The sequence below is a fragment of the Taudactylus pleione genome, unplaced genomic scaffold (assembly GCF_031769625.1).
Source record: "Taudactylus pleione unplaced genomic scaffold, aTauple2 ptg000010l, whole genome shotgun sequence".
NCBI lineage: Eukaryota > Metazoa > Chordata > Amphibia > Anura > Myobatrachidae > Taudactylus > Taudactylus pleione.
The window spans coordinates 8,152,069-8,175,530 of record NW_028284413.1 but is presented as its reverse complement, the minus strand read 5'-3'; the positions used below and the strand labels follow the sequence as shown (position 1 = coordinate 8,175,530).

The 23,462-nt window shown below is 44.9% G+C and overlaps 1 protein-coding gene across 1 annotated transcript in view; it reads left to right on the top strand.

Annotated features, from left to right (window-relative positions):
- The window catches only part of LOC148542668 (uncharacterized), a 67,342-nt gene that overhangs the window by 23,942 nt on the left and 19,938 nt on the right, over positions 1-23,462 (top strand). Inside the window, exons 3-8 of the mRNA XM_088467640.1 lie at positions 14,006-14,273; positions 14,418-14,703; positions 14,800-17,935; positions 21,583-21,753; positions 21,891-22,001; positions 22,745-22,858. Coding sequence (XP_088323766.1) covers positions 14,006-14,273; positions 14,418-14,703; positions 14,800-17,935; positions 21,583-21,753; positions 21,891-22,001; positions 22,745-22,858 — 4,086 coding nt within the window. The remainder of the gene's footprint in view (positions 1-14,005; positions 14,274-14,417; positions 14,704-14,799; positions 17,936-21,582; positions 21,754-21,890; positions 22,002-22,744; positions 22,859-23,462) is intronic.

The window sequence follows — 23,462 nt, the reverse complement described above, 5'->3', positions numbered from 1 at the left end:
GTACTGAGTGATATAACCTTAGCGCCCTGCATGTATCATGCTAGCCTACTGTGTAATTCTATTAGTATAATCTCTGAACACCACCATCTGATTTTTCTATTCTCCTGTGTTATATCTCACAAAAAAAATGAATATATGAGGAGAATAATCAATTAAAAGCTTGGAGTCATAATATATAGCTTAAAATTAACCTTTAGTAAATTTACCACCTAGCATACGTCATATGGCACGAGACGCCCAGCGTGACTGACACACTCCACAGGGAGTAACGTATCGTATTATTCTTTCCATTTTGTGTATTATACGCATCGCAAAAATCAGAGAAAATCCGCTCATAGGGGGTGATTCAGCTTAGGACGGAATTGCAAAGCTGCACACAGGCTATAGATATATGATGTATGCACGCAGGCAGCTTTGCAATTCTGTCCTTGCAAATATGCAAATGCAGCAGGAGGTGTATGAAAAGTAGGATTTTTACGGGAGGGGGGGCGGTTTCTATAATTTTATATACACACACATGCATATATACTACATAGACACATATACAGTAGATATATACATACACACATACATAAATACACTCACACACACATAGATTTATAAACACATATACATTACACACACACCTTGCAGACCTGGCAGGCTGTCACCAGGTCATTAGGCCCCTCCCCCTAGCTTGAAAATGCAGCGAGGGGCAGAGCATAAGAACATGATGCTGATGCTTGTTCTCAAGTCTGTCAGGGTGGGGAGGTTCTGGGGGAGGGTTGTGATCCCAGCACTTCGATGCAGCCCCTGGCCTTGCACTCCAGGAAAACTGGGAGGACATGACCCCGTTTCCCGACACGCCAGCCATCCCCGCCCCCGCACCGCCCCTTAAATGTCACAGAATGGGTCTTGCACAATCGGGAATCCGTTCATGATGCGACCAGGCTGGGCTTTACCTGACATAGTCGCATCTGATGCGACCAGTCAGAAACGTTTTCTGCGTGGCTTCTGGAAGATAGCCTTCCAGCAGCCACCCAAAACATAGTGTCCCCCGCATCCTGTTATTGTGTGCCGATCAGCACACCCCCACCTGGCAGCTCTGCAGCCGCCGGGGGGATCCATTGCTGGCTGGCCCCACTTTCCACTATTCCTGGCGGCAGCAGGGAGAAGCAGCCCCTCAGAGATCCAGAGCTGGCTTTCCCCAATATCCACTGGCGTCACTAAAGGTGCCCACACACTAGGCGATCTGGTCACGACCCGATATCGTGTCCGATTTCCCTTGAACTCTCCCCGGCAGACCCGATTTTCAGCAAAAACTTGCCAAATTGTCACACGATCTCATGATCTATCGTGTATCGTGTCCGATGACGAAATCGTGAGTTCGTACATGATAAATCGCACACCACGATGAATGGCCAAATTGCACAAAAATGTAAATAATGGGCAGGCTTAAGTCAGGGGTATATAAAGCAGGCGCCATTTTAGGTCTGTGCACTTCTGCTCTGTGACTAGTGAGGCTTGGTGTATACCTGCTGAACGCTGTACATTGCTATTGTGCTATACATTGTTTTGCCTTGCTCAACAAAGTGTTTTTTTTGCTGTATTCTATCTATTCTATCCTGTATTCTGTGCTGATGGATCCCTATCGGTACAGAAGAGCATAAATCCCCTTCACTAGCTGTACCTGGAAGTGACATGAGTGAGGGCAGAAGTAGAGATTTCTGCCCACACTTGCCACAAAAATAACAAAGTTGGCCTCTTGTGGGCTCGCTTTGCTCACCACGCTGCGGGCACGGTGGCCCGCTTCGCTCGCCAAATGAATATATTCCACCTCTATGCCTACTTGGATGGTAGGGAATGACGTTGGACACTGGCAGATGACGTCATCGTACATCTACGGAAGGGGATCTATAATGATGGTTGCTTATGCTGGGGTGAAAATGATGAAGGAGAGGGCCCAGCATAGGAGGAGACCATGCTGGACCAAGGAGTGGCTGCTGCAGAGGGAGAGTCGCTCTCACATGTCCCTGTGATGGAGATTCGGGAGAACAATCGCATGGATGACGCCACATTCCAGGAGTTGCTGCATCTGGTGACCCCATTTATCCAGAAGCAGGACACAAGGCTGCGGAGGGCTATCCCTGCTGAGGAGGGGCTGTTGGCTACCCTGAGGTACCTGGCTACAGGATGGTCACTGGAAGATCTGAAGTTTGGGACCTTGATTTCCCCTCAGGCTTTGGGCGTCATCATTCCATAGACCTGCAAGGCTATTGCGAAAGTGCTGCAGTACCAGTTTTGCAAGGTAAGGAAAAACAACATTATACATTTGTTTCTTGTGAAAGAAAAAAACAACTTTATTTTTCTTTTGCAAATGTAGAAAAGTACAGTATAAACAGTTTAAAACTGGGTCAAAATTTCAGCCAATATAGCTGCAAGCAATAAAACTGTCTTTATGACAGCAGTAAAAACATTGCCATTCCAAACATGGAATACATAACACAGCAATTGTGGTTTTGAAGAAAGCTGCTATATGCATTTATAATGTAAAAGCATTTATAATGTAAAAACTGCATTATCCCCAAATTTTAACAGTCCCAATACCTAGCCTGTTCTATGATATACGGTGGCTCAGATGCCGGATTGAATAGGCCAATACCCACATGGTGCAAGGACAGATTGTGGCCCCGACTTCCAACAATCTGTCCTTGCGCCATGTGGGTATTGACCGTGTCCAATCAGCATCATCACCACCGTATACCATAGGGAGTGGGAGTGTTAAAATTTGGGGACAACAACAACCTCCTCCTCATCGCCCCCATCGCCCCGATGAGCAACTCATACACGAACCTCTGGAATTGATTTTGCGTTTCATCACTCATCTTCCGCATGGTGCTGTTAATATGAGTGGTAAAATTATCAAGATGGTCTGGGGGCCTTCTTAATAGCTCTTCTGCTTGTTGCAGAAATGTGTCCGCAGGATCTTTGCTTTGGGTCTTTTTCCCAGGACGTTTTCTTGCTGGGGGTGTTGTGGTTGGTGGTGTGCATTGGGATAAACACACATCCCCCTCACTATCTGCAATGCAGCTTAAATCAGGTGTAGACCCCAAATCTAGTTCTTGTGTTGGAGTCTGTATTGAAAAACAAACAAACAATTGTTTAATGTTTTAACATTTGTTTTTGTTTTCATTTTTCCCTAGTTTCCTAATACAGTTGGAGAGTGGAAAACCATTGCTGAAGACTTTGAACGGCATTGGAATTTCCCTAACTGCAGGGGAGCAATCGATGGCAAACACATCCGCATCAACCCACCTGCCAACAGCAGATCATACCATTTCAACTATGACAGCGGTGAATGCCAACTATGAGTTTGTGTTTGTAGATGTTGGCAAGAATGGCCGTGCTTCATATGGTGGGTCGTTCAAACAGATGGCATTCTATGAGAGGCTCACCTCCAAAACTCTCAACTTGCCGTGAGTGGAGGAGACGAAGCACGGCCTAAACTTCGTATTGTGGCTGACGAAGCCTTCGCATTACATGAAAATGTGATGAAGCCATATGCGCAAAGGGGCTTGACATCTGAAAAGAGAATCTACAACTATTGGCTTTCTTGGGCACGCAGAATTGTGGAAAATGCCTTTGGGATACTCAATAACTGGTTCCGCATTTTCCACACAAGTATAAACCTGCGTGTGGAGAAGATAGACTGGGTCGTGATGGCGTGCTGGGTTCTCCATAACTTTTTATGCCACAAAACCACCCTACAAAGGGCATCAGGCACAGCTATGCCAGAAGACCCAGACCTTCCGGAGGTGATATTCCAGATTTCATCATTGGCAGCACCAACAATGCAAGCAACAGACACTGCACGGGCCAAACAGGTGAGAGAGGAGTATATGGTCTATTTTAATGGCCCGGGAGCAGTGCCATGGCAGGAGGACTATCTAAGATAACTATTAAAATTTAAAAAAACATGGTGTGTATGCACTCTACTTACCAAACCAGCCTGGGATGAAGCACTCGGACCTTCACCCGCCTCCTCTTCTCTCTCTCGCTCGGCCATCAGTGCAATGGATTGTCCATGTGGTTCCTGCTCCTTTAAAAATGATATCAAAGAATACTACTATAGGGTGGGGCGATAGACATCATCAGTAGATGCTCCGGATCGTTTGGAATCCTCTACCTTATTTAGTTCTTTTATACACACAGTTGCATTGTGGTAGTATTGGCAGCTGTATTCAACCAGTTCCTCCAACGTGATAAGTTTCTTTGCCCTATTGAAGTAGTCGCAACTATTAATCCTCCATAGGCACTCCTTTGCCTCCCAATGCTCCAGGAAACCTGTGATGAACTCGCGTTCCTTTTTCATAGACATTTCTGTTGGGAACAAAAAAAATGTATAAAAAATATGGACGTATGCAATATTGCCCTAATTTGTAATACTTTGGAATATATATATATATATATATATATATATATATATATATACACACACACACAGACACTGAGTCTCTCATATCCATATATCCATATATTCCGAAATACGGAATATTCCGAAATGCAGAATTTTTTTGGTTTGACTGAGATAATGAAACCTTTGACATTATAGCAATAAAATGGTCACATATTAGCATGACTATGCGAACAGGCGATATATTCAATATATGAAAATCTTAATGTCGGATGACCTCTAGCATGGTATTTGGATAACATGCGTTCTGATATGCAGGTATTTAAATCACATGCTTTTTTTGTCATGTAATGTTGGTGCTTTTTATAATTCATTTTTATGTGACCATTTCATTGCCGTAAGGTTACCTGTGTCATGATGTATAGTATTTTGCAAAAATCTTATTATGTGTTCTATGGAATCTGTTTATATCAATCCACCATATTGCTTGAGTTAAATGGGTAATGATCATTTAGATGCATGTGTACGTGCCTGATATTACTGAGGATCTGATTCTGTTAGCCTGATAATGTTGTCTTTATTCATGCTCGTTATCTGTATATGTTCACTTGTTGCTATGGGGAGGTGATTGGGAACAGCTGTTGATGATGCGCTTGTTGATGATGTCATCAGGATGCGTCGCCGGCTTGCCTCATGTGTCCCGGCTGGCGCGCTTCTTGTGTATTGGGCAATGGGGTGTATTTAAGATAAGATGTATGTTTATGTACTGTATAAAGTACTGAAACGCTCTATTATCACTGCTGTGGTTTGTGTGATTGTTTACAAGGGAGTGCCGCATCTTTGATTGTTTATTTAACCCTTCTGTGAGGGCACCCCTGCTATTTCTTCATTTTTCTGGAGTGCCGGACCTTGGATTGCTAGATATATATATATATATTTATTGAGACACAGTCAGATTAGGGGTCCCTCTCCTGGGTAGAGGTCTCCTTCCTTACATACACACACAGCAGCAGGGAAGCAGCACACCAGTCTGGATGCGAGTACAAGCTGGTCGGCGCCAGTCTTTATTGTACAATGTCAGAAATAACATAAAGAAAACATAAACATAAATCCTAGCCCTGTCGGGGCACTAACTTCACAGGTGGTTCCCTCACTACCAGAACCTGGCAGGGCCTAATGCCCTCACCAGCAACAAAGGCACAGCACAACACTCACAGTTAGGTTTTCAAGTGTCTCTGAGCAAACTCCCTGCCTGCTCTCCCAGGTGAGACACTCAGCCCTAAACACACAAGGCTTATATTGGCCACTCTCAGGTGGGAACCCTAACAAGCCTGTTACCAGGCTGCGAGAACCAAAACCTGGAGTGGCCGTGGGTGGAGCCCTCCCTCTCCTCTCACCCACAACCCCCAGGTCCCAAACCGGCTTTTCAAAAAGCCGAGACTCAAGCCTGCTACACTGCAGACTTTCTCCTGGGGGTTTAGAACACATAAGACAGGAATCTGGGACAAATGTACCTGCCACAGACCACTTTACCAGTGATCCTATCACATATCCCCCCCCCTTTGTTTCGACCTGTGGGGCGGAACAGCTGAAGCCCCCAAACAATGAACGCATGACAATGCATCTGCATTGGCCAGCTGGCTTCCTGGCCTGTGTTCCACTGCAAATTTTAAAGTTTGTAACGCCAAGAACCATCTCATAATTCTCGCATTACTGTCCTTATTTTCGGACATCCACTTCAAAGGGACATGGTCAGTGATCAATTTGAACTTTCTTCCAACCAAGTAATACCTGAGAGCCTCTAACGCCCACTTCATGGCCAATGCCTCCTTCTCCACTGTGGCATAGTTTCTCTCATGTACATTCAACTTTCTGCTAAGATAGAAAATAGGGTGTTCCTCACCCTCCTTGTTCTGGGACAGGACCGCTCCTATACCTACTTCTGATGCATCGGTTTGTACTATGAATTCCCTTTCAAAATTAGGAGTCATCAGGACTGGTTGGGAACACAACGCTACTTTCAACTCCTGAAAAGCTTTCTCTGCCTCAGGACTCCATTGTATCATGACTTTTTGTTTGCCTTTCGTCAGGTCAGTCAGTGGGACTGCCATGGTGGCAAAGTTGGGTATAAACCTCCTGTAGTACCCCGTAATTCCCAAGAAGGCTCTCACCTGCTTCTTATTCAGAGGCCGTGGCCAGTTTTGTATGGCATCAACTTTATTGAGCTGAGGCTTTATCAGGCCTCTGCCAATGGTGTATCCCAGATATTTTACTTCCTCCATGCCTAGACAACACTTTTTTGGGTTTGCTGTCAAACCTGCCTTATAGATGGACTCCAACACCGCTTGTATCCTGGGTAAGTGAGACTGCCAATCAGGACTATGAATGACCACGTCATCCAGATAAGCAGCCGCATACCGTCTATGGGGCCTTAGAATCCTGTCCATCATTCTTTGGAAGGTAGCAGGTGCCCCATGTAGCCCGAAGGGCAACATCTTGTACTGAAACAAGCCCTCTGGCGCTGAAAAAGCTGTCTTTTGTTTGGCGCTCTCAGTTAACGGTACTTGCCAATACCCTTTGGTTAGGTCAAGAGTGGTTAAATACCTTGCCATCCCTAGTCTCTCAATCAGATCATCCACTCTTGGCATCGGGTAGGCATCGAATTTTGAAACACTGTTCAACTGTTGGAAGTCATTGCAGAAATGCACACTCCCGTCGGGCTTTGGAATCAACACAATGGGACTTGACCATTCACTATGTGATTCTTCAATAACCCCTAACTCTAGCATACAGTATTTTTAATTTCTTTCGACACCGATTCTCTTTGTGCTTCTGGTAACCTATAGGGCTTTAGATTAACTTCAACCCCTGGGTCAGTGATGATGTCATGTTTAATGACCGAGGTTTTCCCAGGTACGTCAGAGAACAGCACCCTATTTCTGATCAGAAACTCCTTGACCTCTTGTTGTTGAATTGCCGACAGGGTTTTTGCCACTGTCACTTCGGGAACTAAGGGCCCTGGATTTACTGGAGGGGCTCGGACGGCCGACAGTACCGTTCTATCTTTCCAGGGCTTTAACAGATTTATATGGTATATCTGTTCCGGCTTTCTTTTCCCCGGCTGGTAAACTTTGTAATTGACCTGCCCCACTCTTTCTAAGATTTCAAAGGGCCCTTGCCATTTAGCCAAAAGTTTATTTTCCACAGTGGGAACCAATACTAACACTCTGTCCCCAGGAGCAAAGCTGCGTAACCGAGCATTGCAGTTCTATACCCTCTGCTGTGCCTGTTGAGCCTGTTCCAGGTGCTCTCTCACTATCGGCACTACCGCAGCAATTCTCTCCTGCATTTGAGAAACATACTCAATCACCGTTTTGTAAGAACTAGACTGCCCCTCCCATGTCTCTTTGGCAATGTCTAGTAACCCCCTTGGGTGTCTCCCATACAACAAGTCGAAGGGTGAAAACCCGGTGGAGGACTGGGGAACTTCTCTTATGGCCAACAATAAATACGGCAATAAGTAATCCCAATCCCTACCATCCTTGTCGACCACTTTCCTAAGCATGTGTTTTAACGTCTTGTTAAACCTCTCGACCAGCCCATCGGTTTGGGGGTGATAAACCGAAGTTCTTAACTGTTCGATTTTGAACAGGCGGCATAACTCTTTCATGACTTTTGACATAAACGGTGTACCCTGGTCAGTTAGTATCTCCTTAGGTATACCCAGCCTGCTAAAGACATAAACTAGCTCTCTGGCAATGGTCTTGGTTGACATATTGCGCAACGGGATCGCTTCCGGGTACCTGGTAGCGTAAACCATTATGACCAGAATATACTGGTGTCCCCTGGCAGACTTCATTAAGGGTCCAACCAAATCCATCGCTATTCTTTCAAACGGCACCTCTATAATAGGCAATGGAACTAGTGGACCCTTAAAATGTGGCCTGGGAGCATGATACTGACACTCAGGGCAGGATGTGCAAAAGCCAGTTACCTCTTTATGAAGCCCGGGCCAGAAAAACCTCTGCATTATTCGCTCAGTGGTTTTCTCTACCCCTAGATAGCCTGCCGTTATATGACCATGGGCCAGATCCAACACTGTTCTTCTGTAGGCTTTGGGAACTATTAGTTGTTCCACAACATCTTCCCCCTTCTTAGTCACCTGATATAACAAATCCTGCCACATTGCCATGTGGGGATAGGACAAAGGACTATCAGGGTCTACGGGTTTACCATCAACTACTTTTACATTCTCCCTGGCTTTTACCAAAGTAGGGTCATTCAACTGCTCCACGGCAAAGACCTCTCTTCTGACCTCTAAATCAGGCAGACAATCACCTGGCCCAACAACACTTCCCACCTCAATGGGAGGCACATCAGTTGGCGGGCCACCGTCACGCTCCGCATTCTCTAGTTCGCCAATCATAGTAGAAAAAGGGAATAACTCTGACTCAGAAGAAACTCCCTCCTCCACTACATCGACAACCTTCTCAAATGGATCGGGGTTGTTCACCTCTGGAACAAAACGGCTTTCCCACAATTTCCAGAAGTGAGCAAGCCTGTCTCCAGGTTCTACACCCTCAGTCTTAGGTACATTCCACCGCCCAGCACCCTTCTCCCCTGGAACAGTCTTACCAGTGTCTGTGGGAGTTCGCCGGTGCGCCATCGGGGCTCGGTGGGGCATACTCATCAGCTCCTCAGCCGCCACGTACCTCTCCACCAGCTCGACCAACTGGTCCGTGGACTTAGGGTCTGCATGGCTCACCCACTTGCGCAGAGTCACAGGTAATGATCACAGGTACCGGTCCATCACGACCCTTTCCACGATCTGTGGTCCCGTCAGCGTCTCGGGCTGTAGCCATTTTGAGGACAGATGGACGAGGTCATGCATCTGTGAACGTGGAGGCTTATCCATATGGAACTCCCAGCGGTGGACCCATTGGGCACGAACAAAGGTGGTGACTCCCAAGCGAGTTAGGATCTCCTGTTTTAGTTTTTTATAGTCCTTGGCATCAGCCAGGCATAAGTCAAAATAGGCCTTTTGTGGCTCCCCCGACAGAAAAGGTGCCACCAGACTTGCCCACTGCTCCTTGGGCCAACTCTCCCTTTTGGCCATTCTTTCAAATGCGGTGAGGTAGGCCTCCACATCATCGCTCGAAGTCATCTTTTGGAGGAAGTGACTGGCTCGTATGGAGTGAGTGGTGGTGGGAGGACCAGTAGTAACATCTCTGGGCTGGGCGACCAGGTGCTGTACCACCTCTTTTATGGCCTGGCTGTTTTCCGCTAAGGCCCGGCTGTTTTCCACTAAGGCCTGGTGGGTTTCCTCGACGGTGACCTGTTGTTGCCTCTGGGCTGTCTCCAAGGCCAACAGTTGCACCCTGGTGGATTCCTGCTGAACTCTGTTTGTCTCCTGCTGAGCTGCTGTAGCTTGGAACAAGGCCTTAATAATGTCCTCCATTTTGTCCTGGGGTGTAGGTTGGAAGCTGAACCTTGCCTCTCTGAGCATTGGCTGACGCCTCCTCTATGGGACTCCAAGGACACAGTGTTATTTCCACACTCACCAATTGGGTGTCTGTCCCTTTAATTTTTAAACGGAAAGTTATCCTCTCGCTGTAACTTCAGTGTGTGTGGGTGCCTGCATTCTCCACCATATTGTGACACAGTCAGATTAAGGGTCCCTCTCCTGTGTAGAGGTCTCCTTCCTTACACACACACACAGCAGCAGGGAAGCAGCACACCAGTCTGGATGCGAGTACAAGCTGGTCGGCGCCAGTCTTTATTGTACAATGTCAGAAATAACATAAAGAAAACATAAACATAAATCCTAGCCCTGTCGGGGCACTAACTTCACAGGTGGTTCCCTCACTACCAGAACCTGGCAGGGCCTAATGCCCTCACCAGCAACAAAGGCACAGCACAACACTCACAGTTAGGTTTTCAAGTGTCTCTGAGCAAACTCCCTGCCTGCTCTCCCAGGTGAGACACTCAGCCCTAAACACACAAGGCTTATATTGGCCACTCTCAGGTGGGAACCCTAACAAGCCTGTTACCAGGCTGCGAGAACCAAAACCTGGAGTGGCCGTGGGTGGAGCCCTCCCTCTCCTCTCACCCACAACCCCCAGGTCCCAAACCGGCTTTTCAAAAAGCCAAGACTCAAGCCTGCTACACTGCAGACTTTCTCCTGGGGGTTTAGAACACATAAGACAGGAATCTGGGACAAATGTACCTGCCATGGACCACTTTACCAGTGATCCTATCACAATATATATATATATATATATATATATATATAGTTAAACTTTAGCCTGTTCCATCAGTTAGTGAAACTTGTCAGTATATGCTAAATAACAGCAGTGGCTTCTAGCCTCTTGGATGAGAGGGGCTGCCACTGCCTGTGCTGTCTGTGCTGCGCAGCACTAGTCCAGAGAGAGGAGGAGACAGTCCCGGGGTGGCTGTGTCTCGGCGTCTGCGCAATGGGGGAACGGTGGTGGGACTGCCCATGCACAAAACACTGACTTCTAGGGACCGCATCAGTTGCAGCCCCTAGAAGCTGTGTAGGGCTGCACTGAAAGACAGAGGAGCAGCTTCCTAGTGGAAGCATGTTCTCTGTTAATCGCAGCCCAGACTGGCAGTCCCAGGGGGAGTAAAACGCCTCGCCTTGGGACTGCCTGTCCTGTGTGTGACTGGCAGGTTCCGCTTCCAATGGGAGGTCACTGCCTGTCACAGACTGCAACTGCCTCACTGAGGTGGCAGATATTACTGGGGGGGGGGAATCTATGTCATGTAGTGACATTACCATACAGTATTTTATACAATAAGCAAAGTGTGGGGATACATCACCTACCATAATACTCCCCCTCACGGTCCACACCAAATGCTCTCCTTTCCCAGCCACCGCACCTGCCATTCCGCCACATTTATATTTCCTGGTGCACATTGCTTACCTTCCTCTAAAATCAACTCAAACACTCTTCTCACATCCGTCCCAGAATGCCGGATGTGATGACGTCACGTGGCTCAATGTATCTGTGATAGAACACACTTGTAGCTGTGTGCACAGTATGGCTGGCCTGTGTTGTCCTCTGTATTTTATGGCGGTCATTGTGTGCATGTTAATCATGGCAATGCTCTTTGTATTGCGTGATGGTCACATGAATGTTTGGTGTATTCTAAATTTGCAACAGTGGTGGCATTAGCGTCCATCTCTCAATCAGGCCCATAATGCTGAAAACAGGTGTGTCACTTTATAATAAAAGGTAAAAGATTACCATGTGAAAACACAAAATTATTGCCTAATTTCATGTTAAATTTGGTTTTACTGCAAGAATACTAGCCTATACCATTTATTGTTATCATCTAGGCATTTAGTTGTTGGCGATCGACTGGCAGTTGGCTCCATTCTACACCTTTTATTGGATTATTTGGGCAAGATGGCGATACTAAGTGTAGGGCTGTCACCATACTTTCTCCCTCCTTTCAATAAATAAATAAAGTTGACCCTTTTCCCTGCCAATACGTCTCAATGTCTTTATTGTAGATATGTTTTTTCCTCTCTTCACCTGGTGTAGAAATACAGGCTGACAGCAGCTGATAGGAAGTTTGTAGCTATTCTATCTAGAGCTGCATTAATCAGCAGTTCCTTCCTAGTGTAAGGATAATACACAGTGTAGTCTGGAGATTCTTGTAAGCAGCAACAGTTATGTGTGCAGGAGGAATTTAGAATCCACAGTGGAGTATTGCAGTATGTACAGTATTAGTGTTACAGTATTACAGTATGTTACAGTATTGCAGTTGTAGATTGTTAATCCTGTGTCTAGGCATTTCTGCATCATTAAATGCTGCTCCAGGTAGCACAGTACCATGCTGGGCACATTTGCAGGGTGTTATATATTTTGTCAACATATTCTGAATGTCACCATTCAGGATGCTTACATATACATAATGTCGACATGTCAAATAATGACTTTCACAATGTCGACATTGACATAATGTCGACATTAACAAGCAGAAGAAGAAAGTACCCTGAAGTAGTGGCACACTCTCAGATGAATGTCAATAATAGGTTTAAATATGTACTCTTACTAATATAAAAAGATTCTAGCACTATAACAATATGATTAATTGAATTTATGAGAGCACTTATTAATATTCTATCAATTATCCTGAACCGTGCTCTGAGTTAAGCTCCTGTGCAGCCCCTTGTCGACATTAACAGAATGTAGAAATCGTGAATCTTGGCAGTTGGCATGTCGAAAATGGGATGTTTTGTTCACTTGTCATCTAAGCTAGCTAATCTAACCATAACTGCAGCCTAACCCTAAAATTAAAATTGGGTGTCGACGTTCTCAATGTCGAATGTTGCCTTTCAAACCATGCCGACCTGCTGGTGTCAACATTCTGAATGTCGACTATCTGATTCTTACTGCAAATCCATTTACCAAGATCCAGATGTGTTCAATTTGGTCACCCATATAGGTGTTTCTTCTGTCTTCTCTGAGGCCTGTTACTGTGGTTTACGGTCCAATAACATCTATCCTCTGTCTGGTGCACACATTCTCCCTGGTGGCCCAATTACAATGTCAACAAGAAGTATGTGGACCACGGAATGAAGGTACCTTGATGTAGGCAAGTGCTACTTAAAGCATTTTACTCACACCAGCAGTACAAGATGATAATTGTTCATGTTTATAGTTGTACTGCCGGTGGGTGTAAAAGGCTGTAACTAACATTTCATACTTGCCGACATCCTGTTACTTGCTGACATTCTGATCATCGTCATCACCATTTTATCCATCCCACTGATACCTGCTAAGCAAAACAGCTTCTGTTCATGCATTTCAAAACTTATAGGGAACATTGCTTGTCTGCAAATCATCCTGAGCACTGGGGTTGTGGTTTTGCTCCATTCATTATATAATCATGTGCTTCTAGTATACTTTTAAAGGGTAAATGATCATGCATATTATTGGGAGTACTCAGGGGCGTTTCTAGAGAGGAGGGGGCCCGTGTGCAATCTCCGACACGGGCCTCTTCCTCTCCGCCCGGCGGCCGGCAGTGCACTGAGCTGTGCACGACCAACGCCGGAGTTATAGACTCTGGGCACCAGAGTGTACCCTGAGTCTATAATGTATGCACAGGTCACCGGGAAAAAGGCCTTGGTGGCTATTTTCCCTTTACTGCGCATCCGCAAACGACGGGAAAATGGCCACTGCGGCCATTTTCCAGTCGTTTTACAGCGCCGGACCCCCGCGCTGACGTGGGACTCCGGAGAGGTAAGTAATATTATGGGTGCAGGGTGTGCGGTGCGGGGCCCCCCTGGACCCAGGGGCCCGTGTTCCCCGCACACCCTGCACCCATTATAGATACGCCCTTGGGGGTACTAGAGGTTAGGCTGAATTGTGGTGATGATAAAACTCTGAAAACTGCACATATACTGTATATATTGTACTCTACATATTGTACTTGAGTACTCTTCCGGAATGTCCGGGAGACGCCCATATTTCGAAGCACATTTCGCACCATTGTGGGGACAGAGCCACAATGGTGCTATTTAAATGTCAACATAAAGTAATTATTTGAAATATACTTATTTTAACTGTATTTTTTTTTCAGTTGCATCTCCAAAAACAACTACTACAGCAGCAACTACAACCATAACTGGCAAAGCTTCAACACTATTCAGCATTTTTACAGCTTTAGCACAAAGTACAACTACTAACCAACCAAATTCATCCACACCTTCTGTACTAAGTTCTCAAACTGTAAATACACCCATAAGTAGCACAGTAACTAAATTCAGCACTGTATCATCAACAGTTTCCTTTAATATAACCTCTAATGTTAGTACATCAAGTACACCTCTAATTACACAAAACACGACCAAAGCAACATTTGAAGTAACATCTAAAAGCAACAGCCAGACATCTTTAATGAATGCAACATCCACTAGTAAACCAACTGATGTATCAACATCAAGGCCATTTACATCAGTTCTTAGCATAGCTTCTAACACCACTAGCAGCCTCATATCTATGATCAATGGAACCACAATGCCTGTAGCGCCAACAGTCAGCATTGTAACTGTAACACCTGCCACAATGTATAATATCTCCTTTAGGCCTACAACCAATGCAACTATAACAACGCAACCAAGTAAAGGATCACCACTGACCAGCACTATATCATCATCTGGTATTGGTTATAATAATGTCAGCAACTTTACAACAGCAATTAGAACTACTGGATTTCCAGTGCTAAGCAGCATTACATCAACAGGTGGCATAGTCTCAAGTACTCTAAGTAACTTGACAGTGTCTCTTGCCAATCCAGCCACTACAATCAGACTGACTGGAGCATCAACAGGCCCTGCAACAACCTCTAATATCACCAGTAGTCCTACAATGAAGATAACTATCAAAATACCACAAACTGTAGTGACAGCATCATCCAGCACTATATCATTATCTGGTATGGTTTCTAATAGTGGCAGCAACCTTACAACCGCTATTATTACCACTAAACCAACTGGATTGGCAGTATTGGGCAGTAACATATCAACAACTGGCATAGTCTCTAATGCTACAACTAGACTTACACCATCCCTTATCAATGAAACGACCACCATCATGCTAAGTAGAGTGCCAACAACAGCTGCTGGTGATTCAGCTTCTGGTGTAATAATTAACACCACCAGCACTGTTACACCTGGGATAAATGCTACCACCAACTTGAATGCATCTGTAGTGAGAACAGTCAGCATTGTAACAGTAACAACTGCAACAAATTCTAATATTACCAGTAATCCCGCCAACAATGCAACTACAAAAATACAACCAACTATAGTGACAGCATTATCCAGCACTATATCATCCTCTGGTATGGTCTCTAATAGTGGCAGTAACCTTGCAACTGCTATTATTACCACTAAAACAACTGGACTGCCAGTACTGAGCAGCAACATATCGACAACTGTCATAGTCTCTGCTCCAAGTAAACTTACAACACCCCTTATCAATGAAACCACCACTTTCCTACAAAGCAGAGTGCCAACAACAGGTGCTGGTAATTCAGTTTCTGGTGTAATTTCTAATACCACCAGCACTGCTACACCTGGGATAAATGGTACCACCAGTGTGAATACAACTGCAGTAAGAACAGTCAGCATTATAACAGTAACATCTGCAACAACTGCTAATATCACCAGTAACCCCACAACTAATGCATCTGCCAAAATACAATCAACCATAGTGACAGCAACTTCCAGCACTTTATCAGCATTTGGTGTGGTCTCTAATGGTGGCAATATCCTTACAACACCTTTTAATACCACTAGAACAACTGGACTGCCAGTACTGAGCAGCAACATATCAACAACTGTCATAGTCTCTGCTCCAAGTAAACTTACAACACCCCTTATCAATGAAACCACCACTTTCCTACTAAGCAGAGTACCAACAACAGGTGCTGGTAATTCAGTTGCTGGTGTAATTTCTAACACCACCAGCACTGCTACACCTGGGATAAATGTTACCACCAGTGTGAATACAACTGCAGTAAGAACAGTCAGCATTATAACAGTAACATCTGCAACAACTGCTAATATCACCAGTAACCCCACAACTAATACATCTGCCAAAATACAACCAACTATAGTGACAGCAACTTCCAGCACTTTATCAGCATTTGGTGTGGTCTCTAATGGTGACAATACCCTTACAACACCTTTTAATACCACTAGAACAACTGGACTGCCACTACTGAGCAGCAACATATCAACAACTGTCATAGTCTCTGCTCCAAGTAAACTTACAACACCCCTTATCAATGAAACCACCACTGTCCTACTAAGCAGAGTACCAACAACAGTCGCTGGTATTTCAGTCTCTGGTTTAATGTCTAACACCACCAGAAATGTTACACCTGGAATAAATGCTAGCATCATGAGTACAGCAGCAGTGCCAACAATCAACATTACAACAACAGCTGCAACTCTCTATAATATCACCAGTACTTCAAAAATGAATACAATCAGTCTTGTCTCCACCATACAAACAAGTTCACTGAGAACACTCTTCACCACTAATGTAACATATAATGTAGGTTCTGCTACTGTGAGTAACCTTACAACATCTGTTGCCAATGCAACTACAACCATTAGAACTCCTGAATTTGTAACAATGAGCATTACACCAACATTTAGCATCATCTCTATAGGAAGTACCCTCACTACACCTTTTCTCAGTGCAAATACAGTGGGAGACTATTCCAGTAGTCCCACAAATAAAGCAGCCAGCACAATCACCTTAAAGCAGGCAACTGCAGTGACAATGCCCCTTAGCACTATATCAACACCTGGAATGGATTCCAAAATCCTAAGCAACCTTACATTTGTTGTAACTACAAGGACAACTGATGTGTCAACTTTGAGAAGTAGTCCTACACAATATGCAAACAATACAACCATCATAAACCAAACGTCAGCACTGACAACACCCACCACCAATATATCTACATCATATGCTGTCAGCAACATTAATGCAATTTCTGTAAATGTAACTACTGCAACTACAACTGTACTGCCAGCAGCAAGCCTCAATTCTACAACACATACTACTAACAGATCCTCAAAATTACAAACAACTTCCATAATAGGTTCTACGTCTAGTAGCAGCCTTTTAACTTTTGTTAATGCAAGTACCACTATCAGAACAACAGGACTGTCCCCGCTTAGCAGCATCATACCAACATCTGGTACAGACTCTAATGCAAGCAGCGGCTTCACAACATCTGTGTTAAATGCCAACATTACCACTAGACCAACTGATATGCCAACATCAGGCAATCGCACATCAACTTCTATTGTAACTTCTAATTCCACCAGCAATCTTCCATCTGTGACTAATGTAACAACCATTGAGGGAACAATAAAAATGATAACAACTACAAAAGCTGCAACAATTTCTGATGGTAGTAGAAGTACCAAAATGAATGAGAACAGTGCTATCACCCTGAGACAAACAACTACAACGTCAGTGCCTAGCTACACAGTAGCAACATCAGATATCATTCCAAGCACTGTAAGAAACCTTACAACATTTGTTGTGAGTGCAAAAACAACCATTCAAACTATAATGACAACACCTTCCACCACCTTTTTAGCTGGGAATGTCCTTAATGCCACTATTGGCCTTACAGTACCAGCAACCAACAACAGAACCAGCACAATTACAACACAATCTGTGACCACATCTGATAGGAGCTATCCTCTTACATTTGGAAGTGGATTTTTTAATTCAACAAACCCCACGTCCGTAACTGGAATTACTTTTAATGTCAGCAAGACATCTAATATGATTGCAATTGTCACCAACCAATCTGCTACAGTAACTGGACCAAGCACTGTTATATCAGCAACCAGAACAACCTTAAGCTCCCAAAATAATTCACAATCCGTTACACCATTGAGCAGCACAAGTACAGTTAGCCCAATGGCATCACCATCTCCATCTCCAAGCAGTATGCTGCCTACTTTATCCACAGGAGGTAAGAAATTGTTGTATAACTATTTCAATTGTAACTTAATGATCCTAAACTTCTAAGATTAACATTTTTAGATATGAACCATGAAGATAAAATGCATTGTACAGTGATAACTGCACATTCTTCTACTACACCTGTGTTAAACAGTAGATTTTTCTACCTCAGTCCTAGAGGACGATTCAAGTTAGTACGATGTTGAATAGCTCTGAAAAGGAGTTCCTGAAACTATTCAATTGACCACACTGTAAACTCCCGACTAGAGAATTTCTGCTTGTACAATCCTGATGTGTGAGAAGAAATCCGACTAGACTAGGGCAGCCATGCTGTGTTCCGGCTTACTAACAGCATTGCGGCCGGCACTTGAGTCGGAGAATGTCGGTTACCACCACTTAACACCCGGCTTAAGGCGAAGTAATCGGCATCTCCCGCCTAAGTCCAGGGCTCGATGGTGAGAATTGTATAGCTCCGGGAACTCCTTCCCGGCGCTATTCATATCGCGCTGAATTGAATCGCCTCTTAGAGACAGCCAAAGCCACTTCCCCGTTTTAGGACAGTGGGCCTGATTCAGAGTTGTACATTATGCTGATGTTGTCACAGGTAAGTGACTTTTTGCTAACACCTAGCTGTAGTTTAAGGCAGCATTTCGCAATGTCTCAGTGATCACATGGTCCTGAATAAAGCTCTGCGATCCATTGGCGTTCCTGAGTGGAGTTAGGGAGACGGCTAAAAGTAATGGTTTATTACTACCAGCACTAAATCTTAAAAAGAAAGTGGTATAAGTGCAGGTTAGAACAGAAAAATCACTCCAATTAGGTTGAAATTAACAGTCTGGGATTTATTTATAAAACACAATAAATAAAAACTGTACTTGATTTAAATACAACAGTCCTGGTACAGATGGGTGTCAACATAATCCACGAGGAACCCTGGTAATCCAGGAGAAACATGTTGGAGAGGATTGTCGCACAAGGTACAGGAGCTCATTCAGATCCGCTCGCTAGATGTGTTCGCTGGCACCCAGCGTATGCAAATCCAGCGCACGCCCAGCAAGGCAGGCAATCACACGGAAAGGCATTAGCACGCCCACTATGTCTTGGCGTGCGATCACTTTGTGTATGCAGACGCCCACCAGCCATTCATAAGACGCCCACTTGAGCACGTCATCTCCTGGAAGTGCATGAAACCGCTGGTACATTGAGCACCATCGGATGCGATCGCAGTACTTGAGGTTGACTATACTCTGCCTCAAGCACTGCAATCACTTCAGTGTGAAATACAACCAGCTGACGTGTACAATGATGCTGCCTGTTAATTATGCACGTCTTTGAAACGGCATTGAGATACTCAGGCACGCCTGTGTTCTCACCTCCACTCCCCCGTTTCTAGCAGCCAGCCCCTATCACCACCCACAAACGGCTTCTCCTGCCACTCACTCTGGTAAGCAGTCTATGCGCAACTAACAATCGCTTCACGATCTTTTGCAGTGGTTCGCGCAGGCGCATTGCGATGCATGCGCAGATTGCAAATATCGGCCAGCTACAAGCGAACGCATCCAGGTCTGAATCAGCTCCACAGACCTACTAAGTAATGAATAGAAATAAAGGAAGTGCTTGGAAAAACCCCACTAAGTGCAACGTGTCCACAGCCGCACACAGAACTACTGAATGCAGCCTGTCCTTGACTGGCAGAAGACACAGCAAGAGGTAGATGATTTCACTGTCTGCTGAGTATCTGAGGCCTGTGTGAAAAGGGACGATTTATTAAGTACAGCTATTTCCTAGCCACAGTGCCTAAGCCACAGAGTCTAAAGCTAGGCACACACTAGACGATATGTCGCCCGTTCCAGTGGTTCGGGCCGACATCGTCCATGTCGGCAAGTGTGTATGCACTATAACCAACCATGCACACTCCCAGCCTACATGCTGCTCAAACTGTCAATTTGATAAATGACCCCATGCTGTGGAAGTATCGGAGGCCATTTTAGAGTGAAAGTTGGTCTGAGTATCCCAGGACTTTTTTGAGGAGTCAGGGGGTCATGCAGACTCATTCGCAAGCACCGATGTGCTCGCAACCGGGTCGATGAGTGGCCCTGCGCACTCTGTCGCTCCGGAGCTTGCTACAAAAGGGGCGGCTGTCGATGTTGATCGACAGCTCGCCCCTTTTTGTAGGCGGGCCGGGGGGATGGTTTCCAAAATGGAGTCGTTCCTTTAGGAACGCCTACCATTTTGTGGGCGGCCGCACTGACATCATCAGTGATGTCAGTGGGGAGCTTCCTGCTCGATCAGAGCAGAAAGCTCTCTGGGGCTTGCGAGTGCCCAGACCCAACCTTAGGGTCTGGTCGCAAGACCCGATGGTCGCGATGGTGATGACAATCGCAACCATCACCCTGGTCGCTAGCTAAGCTGTGGGTGGTAACCCACAGCTTAGCTTGCGACCAGGAGGCCGCACCAAAAAACTAGACGCAGCCGCCCTCATTCAGAGAGAGCGATCGCTTCTTGCGATCGCCTCTGAATGAGGTCCTCAATGTGCATCAGATATGGTGTCAGTGGTGGTGTGTTCTCAAACCCTGGTGGATCTGCACACAATACAGGTAGGGGAAGTGTGTGTAGCAACATTTGCTCAGTCCGTCACACACTGTTGGCAGGCATTAGCATATTTTCACACAAATTGCAAATGCAATAGTGTACAATTCTGAATCAGTCCCTGTGTCCTTATGGGATCATCTGATTTATTGCAACAATCTGAATCTGCTTTAATTTTATATGCTGTGATATCACTGCCCCTTCCCCTGTGTATGAATTCACCAATACACTAAGGGCCCGATTCAGACCCATTCGCTAGGCTGCGTTCGCATGTAGCCTGCCAATGTTTGCAGTGTGTTCATGCGTGTAAGATGCAGTGGGCGTGCGCAAACTATTCCATACTATCGGGAAGCCTTCACTCGCAGCGCATAGCCGCCTCACTAGAATGAGTGACAGGACAAGCCATTTGTTGGTGGTGACAGGGGATGGTCGATGGAAATGGGGGGGGGGTGCGAACACAGGGGTGTCTGAGCGTCTTAATGCCTTTACAGAGGCATGCATAATTAGGACGCAGCGTCATTATACACGTCACATGGCTGATTTACACACTGAAGCACTCGTAGTACTTGCGGTAGGGTATGGTAAGCCACAAGTGCTGCGAATGGGTCCGATGGTACCGATTGTTGCATACACTTCCTGGAGATGACGTGGGAAAGTGGGCATCTTAACACAGGCTGATGGGTGTCTAAATACACACCACTATCGTACGCCAAGACATAGTGGGCGTTCTAATGCCTTGCCGTGTGATCGTGGGATTTGCATACTTTGGCTGCGTGTGCGAACGCATCTAGCGAGCGGGTCTGAATCAAGCCCTAAGTGCATTTGTGCAGAATAAGCCTGCAAACCTTTGAGTCGCTGTCTGTCTGTTTCGTTAGACACGGCGACCTGCTTCAGAAAGTTGACGGAGAAAGACATTTAAGTATGAATTCTTCCGTTATTGTAGGTATATGATTGAACTCCCCAATACACAGACTTTGATATGTATTAATGTTCCTTTACTCCATTCCTAATTAGCAATCGATTAGAATAGAATACAATGACTATTTTTATGTTTATTTGTAAATTCAGCCCCTTCCGTACAGCGAATTGCTGCAGATGTGATGATGCCACAGTCGGCAGATTTCCTTCAGGTGACATCTACAACACTAAGTGGTCTGTCAGTAACTGCTACAAATAAACCTGTCTACACATCTTTGATGACTATGGATAATGGCACACGTAATTTCCAAAGTAGCCCAGGTATTGTTAATTTTTGACTAATACATTTAAGGTCATGGCATGGACATTTATCATACCAAATGATTTTGTAGCGCCCTTTCTTCTGTTAGTTTTGATACAAGATTTCATTAATTAGAATTATTCTCCATCTCCCACAGGATCTAGTGTCCAGAGTAGTAGTAAGGCAGTGGCCACACCAACCTTATGGACCAGTTCATCAGGAAATACCAGCAGCTTGGTCAATAGCAATCTAACAAGTGGAGTATCAGGTATCTAACCTATGAATTGGTGTGGTTCATTAGATAGACACTAAAAATGTCGACAGTGTGTAGGTCGACACACAAAAGTTTGACATGGATGTAGGTCGACATGGACAAAGGCAGACAGTGTCAAAAGGTCAACGTGGGAATGGTCGACACAAAACTGATCGACACATTTTTTTTCCTAACCCTAATCTTCACCATAACCCTCCCCTTGGTGCCTAACCCTAACCGTCCCTCCAATACTTAAACCTAACCATCGGGGTAAGTGCCTAACCCTTGCTGTCCCTAACTAAAAAAAAAGGTCAACCATTCTTATGTCGACCTTTCCAATGTCAACCTTTTGTACCTGTCCACCTACCCCATGTCAACCTTTTGTGTATCAACCTTTTGTACCTGTCGACCTATTGTCCCTGTCGACCTATTGACTGTCAACCATCGGGTGTCGACATGTTGCTTGTCGACCTTTTTACTGTAAACCTTTCATTCAGAACTCCCTATTATTAATGCTTCCATAATGAATGCATTCATACAACATAAAGGGGCCTTAATGTCTTGTGTCTTATATGTTTCACATTAGCAGTGCTTGTAAAAAATATTTAAATATTTTCTCACTACATCAATATATTGCTGTTTTTTATTTGATAATAGTGCCCCTCATTGGAAAGTAAAATACAGTACAGGTTTATAGTTTATTTAATATATTTAGTATAATTTGGTACATTATTTATTTAATGTTGATTGCATTCTAGTTCCTACAGTATCCCAAATCCTGAGTAATGCAAAAGAAACTGTTCCATCACCGCCGGGGACCATTTCAGCAGGAAACAGCAGCATCTCCGTTCGTACTCCTCTTGGAGCAGCAGGTACAGTATCTTTAGTGTGTCAATAACCCTTTGACAACAAAAACAATAACACAGTAATACTGCACAAGGGAGACTCCTAAACTCCTCAGAGAGTAGGCAAGCCTCCAGCATATAACCACTTCCCAGGGAGATGATGCAATTTACTCTGCTGTGCACCCACACCTCCTACCTGACATTCCCCTTGCTGTGTCTTTGGATGGCCAGGGTAAAAAGTCAGAAGGAAGATAGTGCGCTGCCTTGTAAACCAGGAATTTCCTGTTTGCAAATGGTGTAGCAAACATTTAAAAAAATGGAGAAGCTGTCCATATCAACCAATCAGCTTCTAATTATGTAATATACAGATGTGTCCATCTTACTTCCTTGCACGTTAACAGCGCTTCTAGTAGTGCCATGCCGTGGCGTGACTCTGTAGCACCGAGTGTCTTTTCACAGCCACTGACACTGTAACGGAGCATTTCATATGCAGATGCACCCGCAATTGCACACAGAATTAAGGCCGCATATCATTTTAATCAGCAGAATCTGCTTGTGTGTCCTACATGCATCACTGTGCGAATAAGACACAATCAAATCAAAAGTAAAAAGTCGCACAAAAAGACAATCA